Source organism: Haematobia irritans, chromosome 3 (genome assembly GCF_050003625.1).
Source record: "Haematobia irritans isolate KBUSLIRL chromosome 3, ASM5000362v1, whole genome shotgun sequence".
In the NCBI taxonomy this organism is placed as follows: domain Eukaryota; kingdom Metazoa; phylum Arthropoda; class Insecta; order Diptera; family Muscidae; genus Haematobia; species Haematobia irritans.
In genome coordinates this window covers 163,960,330-163,980,231 of record NC_134399.1, presented here as the reverse complement: position 1 = coordinate 163,980,231, position 19,902 = coordinate 163,960,330, and the positions used below count along the sequence as shown (strand labels likewise).

General features: G+C 29.6%; 1 protein-coding gene across 5 annotated transcripts in view; it reads left to right on the top strand.

Moving 5' to 3' along the window:
* The window catches only part of LOC142228511 (glutathione hydrolase 1 proenzyme), a 151,958-nt gene that overhangs the window by 130,653 nt on the left and 1,403 nt on the right, over positions 1-19,902 (top strand). For 4 of the 5 annotated variants that reach the window (XM_075298954.1, XM_075298957.1, XM_075298955.1 and 1 more), the window contains 6 exons: positions 5,571-5,674; positions 6,349-7,201; positions 12,487-12,903; positions 12,963-13,413; positions 13,886-14,076; positions 14,147-14,507. In XM_075298954.1, the coding sequence (XP_075155069.1) occupies positions 5,571-5,674; positions 6,349-7,201; positions 12,487-12,903; positions 12,963-13,413; positions 13,886-14,076; positions 14,147-14,507 (2,377 nt within the window). The remainder of the gene's footprint in view (positions 1-5,570; positions 5,675-6,348; positions 7,202-12,486; positions 12,904-12,962; positions 13,414-13,885; positions 14,077-14,146; positions 14,508-19,902) is intronic. The other variant, XM_075298958.1, reaches the window with a different exon arrangement.

Here is a 19,902-nt window from a genome sequence, read left to right as displayed (position 1 = left end):
TTTTGCTCTTGAAACATGTTTGAGGTGATCATATTCCTTCGCTGCGTGTACATGCTTTATTTATACAATTTTTGTATACGTGAAATTTTCTATAAACATTCCATTCATGAATTTTGTATAAAGCTTGGTATAAAAAATCCATTTCGGTGAAACATATCCATGGAATTCTCGATAAAAAATGTCCATGTCCATGTCCATGTCCATGAAATTTTCTGTAAAAAGTACAGGTCTATCAAATTTTCTATAAAAAGTCGAGATCAATGAATTTTTTTTTGTAACTATTCCATGATCATTAAAATTTTTCTAAAAATCCTATAAAATTTCCATGTACATGAAATTTTCTATAAAAAGTCAATTTTCTATAAAATTACATTTTGATGAAATAATTAAAAAAAACCGGCAAGTCTGAACTTTGGGCATTTTATACTTGTTGTTATTAGCTTCCCAGCAAAAAAAGCGTCGCCAAAAAAGTAGTGAAAATGTTCTTTTTGGATCCGGAAGTGGTGCATCAAAATTTTTCTAAAAATTCTATAAAATTTCCATGTACATGAAATTTTCTATAAAAAGTCAATTTTCTATAAAATTACATTTTGATGAAGTAATTAAAAAAAATCTTGTCCATGAAACTTCCGATAAAAATTCCATGCCGATTAAATTGTCTATAAAAACTTCATTTCGTTTAATTTTTCGCTAGAAGTTTTCTAGAAAACATCCATGTCCATGAAATTATCTATATAAATTCCGTGTCCATGAAATTTTCTATAAAAATTCCATGTTCATGAAATTGTCTATAAAAATTCCATGTCCATGAAATGTTATATAAAATGCATTGCGACGAAATTTCCTCTAAAAAATTTCATATCCATGAAATTTTCTATAGAAATCCAGGTCTATGAGAGTTGCTATTAAAATTCCGTGTCAATGAAAATTTCTATAAAACTTCCATTTTAATGAAATTTTCTATAAAAATCTATGTCCATGAAATATTCTATAAGTTCCGAGTAAATGAAATTTTTTATAAAACCTCCATGTCAATGAAATTTTCTATAAAAATATCATTTCCATCAAATTTCTATAAAAGTTCCATACTCATGAAATTTTCTACAAGGACTTAGAATTTTCTTTATTTACGTGCATTTACATGAAATTTTCTATAAAAAGAACAGGTCTATCAAATTTTCTATAAAAAGTCGAGGTCAATGAAATTTTCTGTAGGAAATCAAAATTTCTATAAAAAATTTCTGTAAAAATTCTATGTCCATGAAAGTTTCTATAAAAATTACATGTCCATGAAATTTTCTATGAAAAATTGCATGTCCATGAAATTTTCTATGAAAAATGTCTATGTCCACGAAATTTTCTATAAAAACATCCACTTTTATGAAATTTTCTATAAAACCTAATTTCGAGGAATTTTTCTATAAAATTACATTTTGATGAAATTATGTTAAAACAAGTACACAGAAAAAATTTTCACGAAAATTTTTCCAATTAAAATCTTAATTGAGTTTTAGAAAATATTCAATTAAAAATTTAATTGAAATAAAAATCAATCACACAAATTATTTTTTTTAATTGACTGTCAATTAATTTTTTAATTGACTGTCAATTAATTTTTTAATTGATACTATCATTTCTGTGATTGAGGACATTTCAGTTAAAAAATTAATTGGATCAATTAATTTCGTGATTGAATCAGAAAAAAATTTTTTTGTGTGTATATACGGCCGTAAGTTCGACCAGGCCGAATCTTATGTACCCTCCACCATGGATTGCGTAGAAACGTCTACGAAAGACTGTCATCCACAATCGAATTAATTGGGTTGTGGTATCTTATAACTTCTTAACATCGTTTTCTAAATTGTGAGTTATGTATAGGTAAGTCTACAAATAATTACGAATCGATATGGACTTTTGCACGGTACGTAGAGAAATATGGGTGTCGCTTATATGGGGGCTATATACAATTATGAACTCGATATAGACCAATTTTTTTGTGATTGGGGATCGATATATCTGAGGGCTATATATAACTATAGGCCGATATGGACTTAGTTAGGAATGGTTGTTAACGGCCATATACTATGTTAGCACAATGTCCCAAATTTCAACTGACTCGGATGAAATTTGCTCCTCCAAGAGGCTCCAAAACCAAATCTCCAAAAGGCACCGGAGGTCAAATCTGGGATAGGTTTATATGGGGATTATATATAATTATGGACTTATATGAACCAATTCCTGCATGGTTGTTGGATACCATATACTAATATCACCATATACTAACACCATGTACCAAATTTCAGATGGATCGGATGAAATTTGCTTCTCTTAGAGGCTCCCCAAGCCAAAGCGGGGGATCGGTTTATATGGGGGCTATATATAATTATTGACCGATGTGGACCAATTTTTGCATAGTTGTTAGAGACCATATACTAACACCATGTACCAAATTTCAGCCAGATCGCATGAAACTTTCTTCTCTTAGAGGCTCCGCAAGCCAAATCTGGGGATCGGTTTATATGGGGGCTATATATAATTATGGACCGATGTGGACCAATTTTTGTATGTTTGTTAAATACCATATACTAGCATCATGTACCAAATTTCAGCCGCATCGGATGGGTCCGTTTATATGGGGGCTATACGTAAAATTGGATCGATATGGCCCATTTGCAATACCATCCGACCTACATCAATAACAACTACTTGCGCCAAGTTTCAAGTCGATAGCTTGTTTCGTTCGGAAGTTAGCGTGATTTGAACAGACGGATGAAATTTCCGATGAAATTTTCTATAAAAACTTTATTTCGAATGAAGTTTTCTAGAAAAGATCCATACCCATGGCATTTTCTATTAAATTTCCATGTCCATGAAATTTTCTAAAAAAGTCCAGGTTCATGAAATTTTCAATAAAAATGTCATGTCCATCATGCTATTTTCTATAAAAAATCCATTTCGACGAAATTTCCTATAAAAATTTCATATCCATGAAATTTTCTATAAAGATTCCATGTCCTTCATATCCATGAAATTTTCTATAAAAATTCCATATCCTTCATGGACATAGAATTTTCTTTAAAAATTCTATGTCAATGAAACTTTCTATAAAAATCCAGGTTCATGAAAAAGTTCAGTGTCAATGAAATCTCCAATAAAATCTTCATGCCCGTGAAATTTTCTATAAAAATTCAATAAAAATTTCTGTAAAACTTTTATGTCAATAAAATCTTTTTTTGTCCATGAAATTTTCTATAAAAATTCTACGTCCATGTTATTTTTCATAAAAAAATCCATTTCGACGAAATTTCTTATAAAAATTACAAATTTGTTATAAAATTATAAAAAAAATATAAAATATCTATGAGATTATCTATAAAAATTCCATGTCCCTGAAGGAATAAAATTTTGTATAAAACTTCCTGAAACTTCAATGAAATTTTCTATGAAATCTATGTCCATTAAATATTCTATAAAAATTCTGTGTCAATGAAATTTTCTATAAAATCTCCATGTAAATGAAATTTTCTATAAAATCTCCATGTCCATGAAATTTCTATAAACATTTCATACTCATGAATTCTTTTAAATAAATTCCAATTCTAATTCTATTTTTTTCATAAAAAAATGATTTCGATGAAAATTCTTATAAAAATCTCATATCCTTGAGATTTTCTATAAAAATTCCATGTCCTTCATGGAAATGGAATTTTCTTTAAAAACTCTATGTCAATGAAAGTTTCTATGAAACTTCCATGTCAATGAAAGTTTCTATAAACATTCAGGTCCATGAAATATTTTATAAAAGTTCCTTGTCAATTAAATTTTCTATAAAATCTTCATATCCATGAAATTTTCTATAAACATTCTATGTTAACATAATTTTGTATAAAACTTCCATATCAATGAAATTTTCTATAAAATCTATGCCCATGAAATATTCTTTAAAAATTCCATGTCAATGAAATTTTCTATTTTTTCTATTGCATGTCCATGAAATTTTCTATAAAAACTTCCATGTTTATGAAATTTTCTATAAAACTCAATTTCGGGGAAATTTTCTATAAAATTACATTTTTACAAAATTATTTAAAAAAATATCATGTCCACTAACTTACTGTAAAAATTCCATGTCGATGAAATTCTCTATAAAAACTTCATTTCTATAGAAATTTTCTAGAAAAGATCCATATCCATGACATTTTTTATAAAAATTCCATATCCATGAAATTTTCTAAAAAAAACTCCATGTTTATGAAATTTTGTATAAAAAATCCATTTCGACAAAATTTCCTATAAAAATTTATGTCAATGAAACTTTCTATAAAAATCCAGGTTCATGAAAAAAATTCAGTGTCAATGAAATTTCCAATGAAATCTTCATGGCCATAAAATTTTCTATAAAAATTCAATGAAAATTTCTATAAAACTTTTATGTCAATAAAATCTTTTTTTGTCCATGAAATTTTCTATATAAATTCTATTTTCATAAAAAAATCCATATGATTTTTTTTTTCAAAAAGACACAGAATATTTATATAAAATTTTCTTTAAAAATTCCAAATCCATGAAATTTTTTATATAAGTTCCAATTCTAATTCCGAGACCATTAAATATTAAACAAAAAATTTCATGTCTATGACATTTTCTACAAAAATGTTCTTTAAAAATTACAAATCCATGAAATTTTTTAAATAAATTCCAAGTCTAATTCCGTCCATTAAATATTAAATAAAAATTTCATGTCTTTGAAATATCCATGGAATTTTCGATAAAAACCCGATTTCGGCGAAATTTTCTATAAAATTAAATTTTGATGAAATTATTAAAAATAAAATTATATCCACGAAATTCCCTATAAAAATTCCATGTCGAGGAAATTCTCTATAAAAACTACATTTTGATAAATTTTTTGCTAGAAGTTTTCCAGACATGGACATGGAGTCCATGGAATTCTCTTAAAATGCCATGCGCATGAAATTTTCTATAAAAATTTCATTTCATAGACCAATATGGTTTATATCTTTCGATGATTTGTTATAGCCCCCATATAGGCTTAATTGTCGATTTGAAGCCGAAATTTTCATTTGATTCTCTCCCGATTTGACTTCTTGGGGGCAAAGAAGCGGAAAGATTCTTCCGATTTGATATAGCTTCCATATGGACCGATTTCTTCATTTTACTGGTCGAGTGCGAGTATAGGGAGTTAAAGTGATTAATTGAATCTGGAATCGCCTGAAAGACTTTTTAAGATTCGCTGTAAAAATTTAACAAACGGACAAATTTCAAATTTAATTTTGGAAACCGTGCCAAATTGAATCAATTTCATCAAATTCGCCTAGAATTTACTATAGACCTTATATTAAAAGTTTTTTTCACCATTTTATGTCTTAAGAAAAAATCTTCAAATATGGCGATGGTCATGAAAGATTCGGCAAGACTGAACTTTGGGCCTTTTTATAATTAGCTTGTTATAATTAGCTTATGGCAGTGGCAAAAATTAGCTATGCGTAGTGTAATAACGACCCATGATCTTTTTGTTTATTATTGAATATTATGTTGTATACTTTCAGGCGGGTGAAATTATTGAATTTGATGAAAAAACTAACCATCGGCATCATTTGTTTCATTGGTATAGCATTAATTAGTTATGTTATCATCAGTTTATGTTTTAGTGGTAAGTAATAAAATTTTAAATGTAATTTAATTTATTTATATAAAATATATAACAAAAAAAAATAAATAAATAAATATCTTTAACATTTCAATACCGTTCTCGAACAATGCTTTAGTATGTCTTCTCAATTCTCAACCACAAAAAAAGTGGAACCAAAAGTTATTGTTAAAAAAACCAAAAAACTGTTTCTTTTATTTCAATGATGAAGAAATGCACTGTTTTATTTGAAAACTGACACTTTATATTTTTTTCTCTCTGTTCTTCTTGTTTTTCTTCTGTTTCATTTGTGATTGCTTTAATGCTTCCAAAATGCTTTCGAAAATGCACAAAAATCAAATACCAAAAAAAAAAAAACAAAAAAAATGTAAAACGTCTAAACTTTTTTGGAATATCCTTGGAAAATATCCTGATTTTTGGTGACATGTGTTTAAATTCCATTCCATTTTTTCCAAATTCATGTGATTTTCTTTTTCGTTTTGCTGTGATTGTCTATGGGCAAATATTTTTGTTTTTGTTTCTGTTGCTTGTTCTTTCCTATCCTTGGCTTGTTGGCATTTTCATCCCGTTTTATGCTCGTGTATGTACGCGCGTGTGTGTGTGTGTGTGCGTGTGTTTCATTTGCATTTCCTGGTTCTGTATCGAAAACTTTCTCTCTGTCTCTCCATGTTTTGTAGAATGGCCAAAGTCGGGAACAATGACAACAGTAACAAAAACATCTATATCTACAACAACAACAACAACAGAAACACCAAGCACAAATTCCAAGAGTTTCAGCAATAGCCACACCACCACCACCACAACAACCAACAATAATGCTCCTTTGCCTCTTATCCTTTCCTCTATAATTAAAATTCCCCCCACCGATAGCAACAGCAATTTCGAATCCACCTCAAATACACCAATACCACCATCACCTACTACTACTACTACTACTACTACTACAAATAGTATTACCACCCAAAGCACCCTTCTCACTAAGAACAACACCCTTATAGATACAGATATCCCTTTAATTCCCCCATCAGCTAGTCCTTTACTAAGTTTACCCACAACCTCTAACTCTTCTCTTTTGCCAGATGATAATGGCACCGATAACGGTCATGCTACAACAGCAACATCATCAACAAGTCCTTTAGATAACAGTAGCAGCAGCAGCAGTAGCATTAACGACAGCAACAATCAAACATTGTCAGCCTCCATATTGGGAATGAATGGGTTAGCAGCAGCAGGAGGAGGTGGAGGAGACACTACAACATCTAAAATACCAGAGTCTTCCTCAATGGCTACACCCTCGCCCACACAGCAGCTGACGACAACAGGTGCCACCACATTGGCAGCTGACAAAAGCCTAATTGATGCAACTGGCGCCTCTGATAAAGAGGATGATGAGGACGATGTGATTGCGGTAAAGGAAAAATCCTTGCTCAAGGATGCTCCTATTTTCGAGAAGAATTTCACCTCGAAACTGGGTGTTTATGAAAAGGCAGCTGTTTGTTCTGATAAGCCTGTTTGCAGTCAAATAGGAAGGTAAGTTGATGCCAATGTCGTCTGGCTGTCCCATTTATGGGATTTTTCACCCTATACTGCCTTCTCGTCCAGGGGGAAGGCTATGATTCAATTATTGCTCCTTTGTGCATTCCACCAGACGAGCTATCAAGTGTTTGTCTATCGTTAAGAGTTTTATTCAAGTTGATAATAAAATTAATTAGGCCATTTCTGGGGTCATAAAGTGAAAATCAATATGCCAGTACAGCCTTGGGAGTCTTGTAGTTGAGGGAATATAAAATATACTGGACGCCGGGAAAGTGGGATTGCTAGATAATCAAACAACATGTACATATATGTTAATATTAAGGGAAAATAATAATAATACTTACATCCACACTGAAAAAAAAGAGGCCCCTTGTTATTAAGCTAAACATTAAAACACTGAATGCTACACTTATAAGAGAGAAGAATCACATTTACTACTCGTTTCAAAAATAATCTACGAAATTTTTAAGAAAATTTTACCAAAAATCTACTAAATTAAAAAAAAATTTTTTTGATCAAATTTTTGTGGTTATTATGAATTTTTTTTCGTCGAAAGAAATGTTTTATTACTGTCTTCTAGAAGATTGTTTCAGTATTTGAAATATTATAATTATGATAGCTCCTATTAGCAACACCTTTTTTGGGTGAATAAATATCCCTAGAATTGTAAATGTGTCAAATTTTAAATGTTTAAGACATTTAGCTTGAACCAACAAGCTAAAGCTACTATTTTTCAATGGATTCTGAGGGTATTACCATACACGAAATTTGTAATTTCTAAAAATATTGAATTTTTAGCAAAATTGGATTTCTATAGAAATTTTGTCAAAATTTTATTTCTATAGAAAATTTTGTCAAAATTTTATTTCTATAGAAAATGTTGTCAAAATTTTATTTCTATAGAAAATTTTGTCAAAATCTTATTTCTATAGAAAATTTTGTCAAAATTTTATTTCTATAGAAATTTTTGTCAAAATTGTATTTTTATAGGAAATTTTGTAAAAATTTTATTTCTATAGAAAATTTTGTCAACATTTTATTTCTATAGAAAATTATGACAAAATTTTATTTCTATAGAAAATTTTGTCAAAATTTTATTTCTATAGAAAATGTTGTCAAAATTTTATTTCTATAGAAAATTTTGTCAAAATTTTATGTCTATAGATATTTTTGTCAAAATTTTTATTTTTATAGAAATTTTTGTAAAAATTTTATTTCTATAGAAAATTTTGTCAATATTTTATTTCTATAGAAATTTTGTCAAAATTTACATTCTATAGAAAATTTTATCAAAATTTTATTTCTACAGAACATTTTGTCAAAATTTTATTTCTATAGAAAATTTTGAAATAAAAAAAAAAAAACAACAACAATGCTTAAAGAACTAAACCAACAATAACAAAAAAAAACGAATGGAAAACGAAGAGGAAGCACGCTCAAAATAAACCCAGCCAACTTCACTCAAATCGATGATTTGACAGTGGCATAGGAAAAGAGATATGTTTGTTTCGAATTTATTTCGGCATAAGCCGGCTATCATACAAAACCTTTTTTCGGAAGGTTCAAGTGTGGTCCATTGTTGGGATTAATGAACTGCCTGAATTTATTCTGATAATTGGTTGATAGTTTTGCTGCAAGAAGAGGATGCTGATGAGTAATGTGCTAATACCGAGACGTGCGTCCATCCAACCATCTTGCAGTCTATAGGGCTTTGCCCAAATAAATTTGACAAACATTATTTTCCTCTGTTGGTTAAGCTACACTTGTAGTTTAGTCAATATATGGTTTTAAGCTGAAATAAAAAAAACAACAACAATGCTTAAAGAACAAAACCAACAATAACAAAACAAAACGAATGGAAAAAATTTTTTCTATAGACAATTTTATCAAAATTTTATTTCTATAGAAAATTTTGTCAACATTTTATTTCTATAGAAATTTTTATCAATATTGTATTTTTATAAAAAATTTTGTAAAAATTTTATTTCTATAGAAAATTTTGTCAAAATTTTATTTCTATAGATACTTTTGTCGAAATTGTAATTCTATAGAAAATTTTGTCAAAATTTCTACAGAAAATTTTGTCAGAATTTTATTTTTATAAAAAATTTTGTAAAAATTTTCATTCTATAGAAAATTCTATAGAACATTTTGTCAAAATTTTATTTCTATAGAAAATTTTGTCGATATTTTATTTCTATAGACAATTTTATCATAATTTTATTTCTATAGAAAATTTTGTCAAAATTTTATTTCTGTACAAAATTTTGTCAAAATTGTATTTTTATAGAAAATTTTGTAAAAATTTTATTTCTATAGAAAATTTTTGTCAAAAGTGTTTTTTTTCTATAGAATATTTGGTCAAATTTTTATTTCTATAAAAAATTTTTTAAAATTTTATTTCTACAGAAAATTCTCAAATAAATTTTACAAAAATGTTTTTCCTATGTTGGTTAATCTACTCATGTAGTTTAGTCAACGCAGTGGTTTTAAGCTGAGTTCAAAACTACAAATATGATTGAAGAACAAACCAACAATAAAAACAAAACAAAAATATTTCTATAGAAAACTTTGTCAAAATTTTATTCTATAGAAAGTTTTGTCGAAATTTAATTTCTATAGGAAATTTTGTTAAAATTTTATTTATATAGAAAATTTTCTCATAATTTTATTTCTGTAGAAAATTTTCTCAAAATTTTATTTCTGTAACAATTTTCTCAAAATTTTATTTCTATAGCAAATTGTGTCAACATTTTATTGCTATAGACAATTTTTAAAAATTTTATTCCTATGGAAATTTTCTTAAAATTTTATTTCTATAGAAAATTTTCACAAAATTTTATTTCTATAGAAAATTGTGCCAAAATTGTATTGCTATAGAAAATTTTTAAAAATTTTATTTTTATAGAAAATTTTGTAAAATTTTATTTCTAAAGAAAATTTTGTCACAATTTTATTTCTATAGAAAATTTTGTTAACATTTTATTTCTATAGAAGTTTTTTGTGAAAATTTTGTCAAAAATTTCATTTTCATAGATTATTTTTTCAAAATGTAATTTCTGCCCAATTGCCAACATTTTTCGATAGAAAATTTTGTTAAAAATTTATTTCTATAGAAAATTTTATCAAGATTTTATTTCTTTAGGAAATTTTGTCAAAATTTTATTTTTAACATATAAAACATTTTGTCAAAATTTTATTTCTATAGGAAATTTTCTCAAAATTTTATTTCTGTATAAAATTTTCTCAAAATTTTATTTCTGTAGAAAATTTTCTCAAAATTTTATTTCTGTAGAAAATTTTCTCAAAATTTTATTTTCATAGTAAATTGTGTCAAAATTTTAATTGCTATAGACAATTTTTAAAAATTTTATTTCTATGAAAATTTTCTCAAAATTTTATTTCTATAGAAAATTTTCACAAAATTGAATTGCTATAGAAAATTTTTAAAAATTTGATTTCTATGAAAATTTTGTAAAATTTTTATTTCTATAGAAAATTTCGTAAAAATTTTATTTCTAAAGAAAATTTTGTCACAATTTTATTTCTATAGAAAATCTTGTTAAAATTTTATTTCTATAGAAGTTTTTGTGAAAATTTTGTCAAAAATTTCATTTTCATAGATTATTTTTTCAAAATGTTATTTCTGCCAAATTGCCAAAATTTTTCGATAGAAAATTTTGTTAAAAATTTATTTCTATAGAAAATTTTGTCAAGATTTTATTTCTTTAGAAAATTTTTGTCAACATTTTATTTCTATCATATAGAACATTTTGTCAAAATTTTATTACTATAGAAAATTTTATCTAAAGTTTATTTCGATAGAAGATTTTGTCAAAATGTTATTTCTATAAAAGATTTTATCAAAATTTTATTTCTATAAAAAATGTTGTCGACATTTTATTTCTATATAAAATTTCGTCAAAATTTTAATTTCGATAGAAAATTTTGTCAAAATTTTATTTCAATAGAAGATTTTGTCTAAATGTTTTTTCTGTAAAAGATTTTATCAAATTTTTATTTCTATAGAAAATTTTGCCAAAATTTTATTTCTATAGAAAAAAACATTTAAAATTTTATTTCTCAAAATTTTGTTTCTACAGAAAATATTGGCTAGACTTTATTACTAAAGAAATTTTTATCAAAATTGTTTTTTATCAAACAGTAAAAACTAAAATTTTTGGTAGAATTCTACCAACTGTGGTAAACGTAAACACTGAAGTGTCGCGGTGAGTCTGTAAAAACTGACACTATAGCTAACCTAACCTACACTGAACATGAAAATAGTGTCGTATTATATGTTTTGTCCTTAAAATACGAGTGTAATTTTTGCGTATCGCAAGAACGAGAGAGGGGGTGTAATTTCTCGAAAAGATATCGAAAAATCTCGTATCCTATAGTCATTTACCCAACTTCCCCGTGTTTCCTTTAAATTTCAAGTAAATAGTTTAGACGTTGCTCTGTTGTTAAAAAAAAGGACATTCCCTTTCCCCATCAAATATGGTAAAACAAATTAAGTGCCTTGCATGCACAATGTCGTGGGTTGGATTCCTGTTTCGACCGAACACCAAAAAGTTTCTCAGCGGTGGATTAACCTACCTCAGTATTGCTGGTGACATTTCTGAGAGTTTCAAAGCTTCTCTAAGTGGTTTTACTGCAATGTGGAACACCGTTCGGACTCGGCTATAAAAAGGAGGTCCCTTGTCATTGAGCTTAACATGGAATCGGGTAGTACTCAGTGATAAGAGAGAAGTTCACCAATGTGGTATCACTATGGACTGAATAGGCTAAGTGAGCCTGATACATCGGGCTGCCAACTAACCTAACCTAACCTAACCTAAGGTCCCCTCTCCGACCAAATATGGAAAAAAGTTAGTTAAAGTTGATCTTATGTGTACGGTCATTGAACTTTATGCCCACGGTTTGTTCATAAAATGTTTGAGACATACTTAAGAAAAAAAGGAAAATTTCATTGGGATGTGGTAAATGTCGAACAAAATTTGATTTAATTACAAACAAATATTTTCTTTTTGCTTGATAATTTAATTTTTTTGCAATAAAAATTAGTTTAATTTAGCGTTTGTTTAACTACGGGCTTTATTTCTGTGTTGGTCGCAAGTAGGGGCTTAAACTTTTTTGGAAGCTATTTTGTTTTACTGGGGATCATTATAACCCCCTTGTTAACTTTATATCCGCATTTTGTTAAAATCCGATTTTTTCAAAAATTGTTCTGTCGTTTTGTTATTTCTTATTTCCCTCGCATTTCCTTTCCTCTTTAGTAACATATTGGAAGAAGGAGGTAGCGCCGTCGATTCCGCCATAGCCACATGTCTATGCAATGGTATTGTCACAATGCATAGCATGGGTATTGGTGGAGGTATGTTAATGAACATCTACATTAAGGATGATAAACAGGCATATTCCGTGGATGGACGGGAAGTTGCACCCTTCGCTGCCACCGAAGAACGTTATAATAATGCAGAGAGTGAAGATCTTCTACATGGACCCATGTCAATTGCAGTTCCTGGTGAATTGATGGGTTATCATAGGGCCCATGAGAAATTTGGTAAATTACCATGGAAAAAATTGGTTGAGCCTTCGATACAGATATGCAAGGATGGTTTCTATGTGACCAAACATCAATACAATGCTTTGGCCTATAAGGATAAGCATATGCGGAATAATACGATCTTGAGGTAAGATCTCATGAAATATTGAGAATGAGTTTGATTTAAATTCCGCTTTACAATTTCAGAAAAATGTTCTACAATGATACGACAAAAGCTTTGCATCCTGTCGGTACCCTTATTAAGCCTGCCGAAGAATTGTGTAAAACCTATGAGTTATTAGCAGAGAACGGCCCCTATGATTTCTACAATGGCACTTTGGCCAAATTGGTTGCCGAAGATTTGGAAGAATTGGGAAGTCTTGTGGACTATGGTGATTTGGAAACATATCGTGCCGATTTAGTCAATTCGGTAACCATGCAATTGGGTGATGATATCCTTTATGCAGTTCCTCCAATTAGTAGTGGCACTATCATTGCCAATATCTTGAGCATCCTCGAGGGCTACAATTTCACCAGCATTGATGTAAAGGATACCAAACATGAAGCCTTGACAATTCATCGTGTGGTGGAAGCTTTGAAATTTGGTTTTGCCAAACGTTGGGAATTGGGAGATGCCCGTTTCAATGATGTTCGTGAGGTAAGAGATGTTTGAGCTGAATTTGTCTTCTCATTAAGAGGAGAAATGTGATCACCTGAAAGACGTTTCAAGGGTATAACGTTATTGTTGCAAGAGGGAACATGTAATTTGCCTGTCACAACCATATTATTAGCTCAGAAATTATGTACAGTTAAATCTCTCACACTTGGACACTCTGAAACTCGTCTCAAAAGAGGACAATTTTCGTGAGATATTTGCTATATTATCACAATAAAAGTAACCTCTCATAAATTGACACCACCCAACTGTGGAGAAAACTTAGGCAACTGTGGGTGTCTACTTCTGAGAGTTTTCGCTGTATCAAGCAAGCAGGTTTATGTTTGGCGAACATGTTCCATGTTCCCCCTCCAAAAATAACATAACACCCCTTGAAACTTGTTTTGAAGGGATCACATTCCCTCTCCGCAGGCTTGGACTTCATAGTTTTCTTTTTTCTCCATTTTCCCCCCAGTTGGTAAGCCGTTTAACAAATCCCGAAACTGGCATTGAATTGAGAAAGAAAATCAATGACTCCAGTATTTTGGCTAGTGTGAGTGATTATGGCGCCCAATTCACAGGCGAAGATGATGTGGGCACCAGTGCTTTAGTGGTAATGGCACCCAATGGTGATGCTGTGTCTGTAACCAGTTCTGTTAATGATTAGTAAGTTGGAAGCCTTTTTCCCAATGATAAGACAAAATTCCTTAATTTTCTGTTTTGTTTTGCTTTTTAGCTTTGGTTCCGGCTTGGCTGGCAAACGTACTGGTATCATTTTCAACAGTGCCATGAATGACTTCTCTTTGGCTGGTAAAACAAATTTATTCGCCTTACTGCCATCTCCGACCAATTTTATTGATGCTCAAAAACGTCCAATGTCTTCCATGTCACCCATGATATTGGCTGACACTGAAGGCAATGTCAAAATGGCTGTGAGTGCTGCTGGTGGCTCGAAAATTATCTCAGCTTTGGTAGAGGTTATAGCCGGCGTTCTGTGGCTGAATGAAGACATTAAGGAGGCCATCGATAAGCCCCGATATCATCATCAATTATCACCAAATATTTTGGAATATGAGAAAAGTGAACATTTTACGGAGGTAAGCATTTCGAGTAAAATCTAAACCTCTTAGCAAATGAGGCATTGCTAAGAGGTTGCAAAAATTCATAAGAGGGGGAATCCGATAAGTGTTTAGTTTAACATCTTGGGAAGCTAGATATAGTTTTTGTCCTAATCATTTTTGAATCCGATACTCTTAACCCAGCGGGGGTATAAATTAGAGTTGTGCACGTGACACGAAATTGTCGTGACTTACGCGTGAGCGTAAGTCACGTGCACACCTCTAGTATAAATATCCCTGGATTTAAAAATGTGTCATATTTTAAATGTTTTAGCGAATTTACCTTGTACCGTTATACCTCAAAAAAGGGAGAACTCGCTTACAATGGATCGCACGAAATAAAACAAAAATTAAAAAAAAAAATAAATTTTCTCAAAATCTTATTTCTATAGACAATTTTCTCAAAATTTTCTTTGTATGGAAAATTTTGTAAAAATTTTATTACTATAGAAAATTATGTAAACATTTTATTTCTATAGAAAATTGTGACAAAATGTTATTTCTATAGAAAATGGTGTCCATAAAAAATTTTGTCAAAATAGAAAACTATAGAAAACTTTGTAAACATTTTATTTCTATAGAAAATTTTGTCACATCTTTATTTCTATAAAAAGATTTTGTCAACATTTTATATTTATAGAAAATTTTATCTTAATTCGAATGAAGATAGAGGAAGCACGCTCACAAACAAACCCAGCCAACTGCATTCAAATCGATTTGAGTTGGGTAAAGGAAAATAAATATGCTTGCAAATTTGTTTAGGCAGTAGCCGACTATCAAAATCTTTTTTCTAAAGGTTCAAGTGTAGTTCACTTTGGTTTGAGTGAATTACCCGAATTTATTCTGATAATTGTTTGATAGTTTTGCTGCAAGTAGAGGATGCTGATGATGTACATCCAACCATCTTGCTGTCTATAGTAGAGTTGTGCAAGTGAGTAATAGTTTACTCACGCTCACTCACACTGACGACTGAAAAAATCATATTCACGCACACTCACGTATGATATTTTTTGGTAGGACTCACGCTCACGCACACTCACGAAAAGAAAATTTGTACTCACGCACGAAAACGTCGTGACTCACAAAAATACCGAGGCACACGAAAAATATCGTGACTCACAAATAATTTTATGATTAATTTACCTAACGAAGTGTCTGAAAACATGAGCATTATTAAAATCGATAGTGTTATTAAACTCTTAACATCCCAGGTGTCACTAAAATTGTAATTGAATTTAACTCTTAAGCGTTTTATGTTGGTGAGCAGGAATATTTTCGTGGGTGTAATTCGTTACTCACGCACACTCACGAAGATATTATTTTCGTGACTCACTCTCACGCACGACTTTTTGGTTTGTTAATCACGCACACTCACGCTGTTGTCATGAGCGCGACTCACGCACAAATCACGAAAATGTTCGTGAGTCACGACAATTTCGTGTCACGTGCACACCTCTAGTCTATAGGACATTGCCCAAATAAATTTGACAAACATTCATTTCCTCTGTTAGTTAAGCTACACTTGTAGTTAAGTCAATGAATGGTTTAAAACTGAAATCAGAAACAACAATAAATCTTTATTTCTATAAAAAATGTTGTCAAAATTTTATTTCTATAGAAAATTTTGTCAAAATTTTATTTCTATAGAAAATTGTATCAAAATTTTACTTCCCTAAAAAATTTTGTCAAAATTTTCTTTCTGTAGAAAATTTTTTCAAAATATTATTTATATAGAAAATTTTGTCAAAATTTTAATTCTATAGAAAATTTCGTCAGAATTTTATTTCCATAGAAATTTTTATTTCTACAGAAAATTTTGTCAAAGTTTTATTTCAGTAGAAAATTTTGTCAACATTTTATTTCTATATAAAATTTTTCTCAAAATTTTATTTTTATAGAAAATTGTTCCAAAATTTTATTTTTATAGAAAATTGTGTCAAAAATTTACTTCCCTAAAAAATTTTGTCAAAATTTTATTTCTATAGAAAATTTTGTCAAAAATTTATTTCTATAGAAAATTTAGTAAAAATTTTATTTCTATAGAAAAGTTTGTCAAAATTTTATTTCTATAGAAAATTTTCTCAAAATGTTATTTCTATAGAAAATTTTATCAAAATTTTATTTATAGAGAAAGTTTTGTCAAAATTTTATTTATAGAGGAAGTTTTGTCAAAATTTTAGTTATAGAGAAAGTTTTGTCAAAATTTTATTTCTATAGAAAATTTTGTCAAAATTTTATTTATAGAGAAAGTTTTGTCAAAATTTTAGTTATAGAGAAAGTTTTGTCAAAATTTTATTTCTATAGAAAATTTTAAACAAATTTTAATTCTATAAAAAAATTATGTCAAAATTTGATTTCTATAGAAAATTATATATAAAAAATTATGTCAAAATTTGATTTCTATAGAAAATTTTGTCAAAATTTTATTTCTACAGAAAATTGTTTCAAAATTTTATTTATAGAGAAAGTTTTGTCAAAATTTTATTTGTAGAGAAAGTTTTGTCAAAATTTTATTTCTATAGAAAATTTTGTCAAAATATTATTTCTATAGAAAATTTTGAACAAATTTTAATTCTATAAAAAATTATGTCAAAATTTGATTTCTATAGAAAATTTTGTCAAAATTTTATTTATAGACAAAATTTTTTCAAAGTTTTATTTCAGTAGAAAATTTTGTCATCATTTTATTTCTATATAAAATGTTTCTCAAAATTTTATTTCTATCGAAAATTGTGTCAAAATTTTACTTCCCTAAAAAATTTTGTCAAAATTTTATTTCTATAGAAAACTTTGTCAAAAATTTATTTCTATAGAAAATTTTTCAAAATTTTATTTCTACAGAAAATTTTGTCAAAATTTTATTTCTATAGAAAATTTTGTAAAAATTTTATTTATAGAGAAAGTTTTGTCAAAATTTTATTTATAAAGAAAGTTTTGACAAAATTTTATTTCTATAAAAAATTTGAAAATTTGCTCTAAGACCATAAAGTATATAAATTCCGGGTCGTGGTGAAAGTCTGAATCGATCTGAGCACGTCCGTCCGTCTGTTGAAATCACGCTAACTTCCGAACGAAACAAGCTATCGACTTGAAACTTAGCACAAGTAGTTGTTATTGATGTAGGTCGGACGGTATTGCAAATGGGCCATATCGGTCCACTCTTACGTATAGCCCCCATATAAACGGACCCCCAAATTTGGCTTGCGAATCCTCTAAGAGAAGCTAATTTCATCCGATCCGTCTGAAATTTGGTACATGGTGTTGGTATATGGTCTCTAACAACCATGCAAAAATTGGTCCACATCGGTCCATAATTATATATAGCCCCCATATAAACCGATCCCCCGATTTGGCTTGCGGAGCCTCTAAGGGAAGCAAATTTCATCCGATCTGGCTGAAATTTGGTACATGGTGTTGGTATATGGTCTCTAATAACCATGAAAAAATTGGTCCACATCGGTCCATAATTACATATAGCCCCTATATAAACCGATCACCAGATTTGACCTCCGGAGCCTCTTGAAAGACCAAAATTAATATGTTTCAGTTGAAATTTGGTACGTGGTGTTAATATATGGCCTCAAACACCCATGCAAAAATTGGTCGAAATCGGTCCATAATTATATATAGGCCCTATATAAACCGATCCCCAGATTTGACTTCCGGAGCCCCTTGTAAGAGCAAACTTCATCCGATTCGGTTGAAATTTGGTACGTAAAGTTAGTATATGGTATCCAACAACCATGCAGGAATTGGTTCATATCAGTCCATAATTATATATAGCCCCCATATAAACCGATCCCCAGATTTGACCTCCGGTGCCTATTGGAGAAGCAAAATTCATCCGATCTGGTTGGAATTTGGTACGTGGTGGTAGTATATGATATTTAACAGCCATGCCAAAAGTGGTCCATATCGGTCCATAATCATATATAGCCTCCATATAAACCGATCCCGAGATTTGGTTTTGGAGCCTCTTGTAGGAGCAAATTTCATCCGAGTCAGTTGAAATTTGGTACATTGTGTTAGTATATGGTCGTTAACAACCATGCGTAACTAGGTCCATATCGGTCTGTAGTTATATATAGCCATCAAATAAATCGATCCCCAATCACACAAAAATTGGTCCATATCAAGTTCATAATTGTATATAGCCCCCATATAAGCGACCCCCATATTTCAATTCTGGCCCTCTACGTATTGTCTAATATATACCACGTATGGACTAACTCACAATTTAGAAAACGATGTTAAGAAGTTTTAAAATACCACAACCCAAGTAATTCGATTGTGGATAACAGTCTTTCGTAGAAGTTTCTACGCAATCCATGGTGGAGGCTACATAAGATTCGGCCTGGCCGAACTTACGGCCGTATTCACTTGTTTTTATATTAAATTTTGTAAAAATTTAATTTCTATAGAAAATTTTGTCAAAATTTTATTTCTAAAGAAAATTTTGTTAATATTTTATTTCTATAGAAAATTTTGTCAAAATTTTATTTATATAAAAAGCTCTGTCAAAATTTCATTTCTGTAGAAAATATTGCCAAAATTTTATTTCTACAGAAAATTTTATTTTTATATAAAATTTTGTCAAAATTTTATTTCTTTAGAAAATTTTCTCAAAATTTTATTTCTATAGAAAATTTTCTCAAAATTTTATTTCTATAGAAAATTTTGTCAAAATTTTATTTCTATAGAAAATTTTCTCAAAATTTTATTTCTATAGACAATTTTGTCAAAACCGTGACCATGTATGTTTCAAGTCTGTTATGTCCTATTAATGGTCTAAAATCGTGTCTATGTGGCGCCATTAGAAATTCAGAGTTCTTACTACCTTCGCCGTCCCATATCATTTGGCTTGCTTGCAGCGCGCAGAGGAAGTCCAATGTCCTTTTTATAAAACAGAGGAAATCACCTCAGCTTTCACTCAAAGAAAAAATTATGTTGATATCGTTATCCGTTCAAAAGTTGCAGGAGTATTTCTAAGAAAAGCGATTTGAAACAACTGTGCACTGCAAGAAAGTGGCATTGCGGTATTTTACCCCTTCCCTGCGAAACCCCTTCTTGTGATGATCGACACTTAGGAATATTTTAATGCCAATCTTACTTTTGCAAATGTCCAAGGCGCAAAAGTCCAACGCATTGAGTTCCGGAGATTGTGCAATAGAAATGAAGCGAGGAAGATCCTTTTAAAGCCATTCTTAGCTGATGCGTGCTAAGTTGGAAGACAAAATTGAAGTATTTATTCGTGAGATCCCCGGCGAAATGTTCCAAAGGGTATGCCAAAATTGAACCAAACGGATGGATCATTTGAGGATCAGTCGGGGTTAATAGATGCATGAAATAAACCTCAAACATTAAATTAGTATAT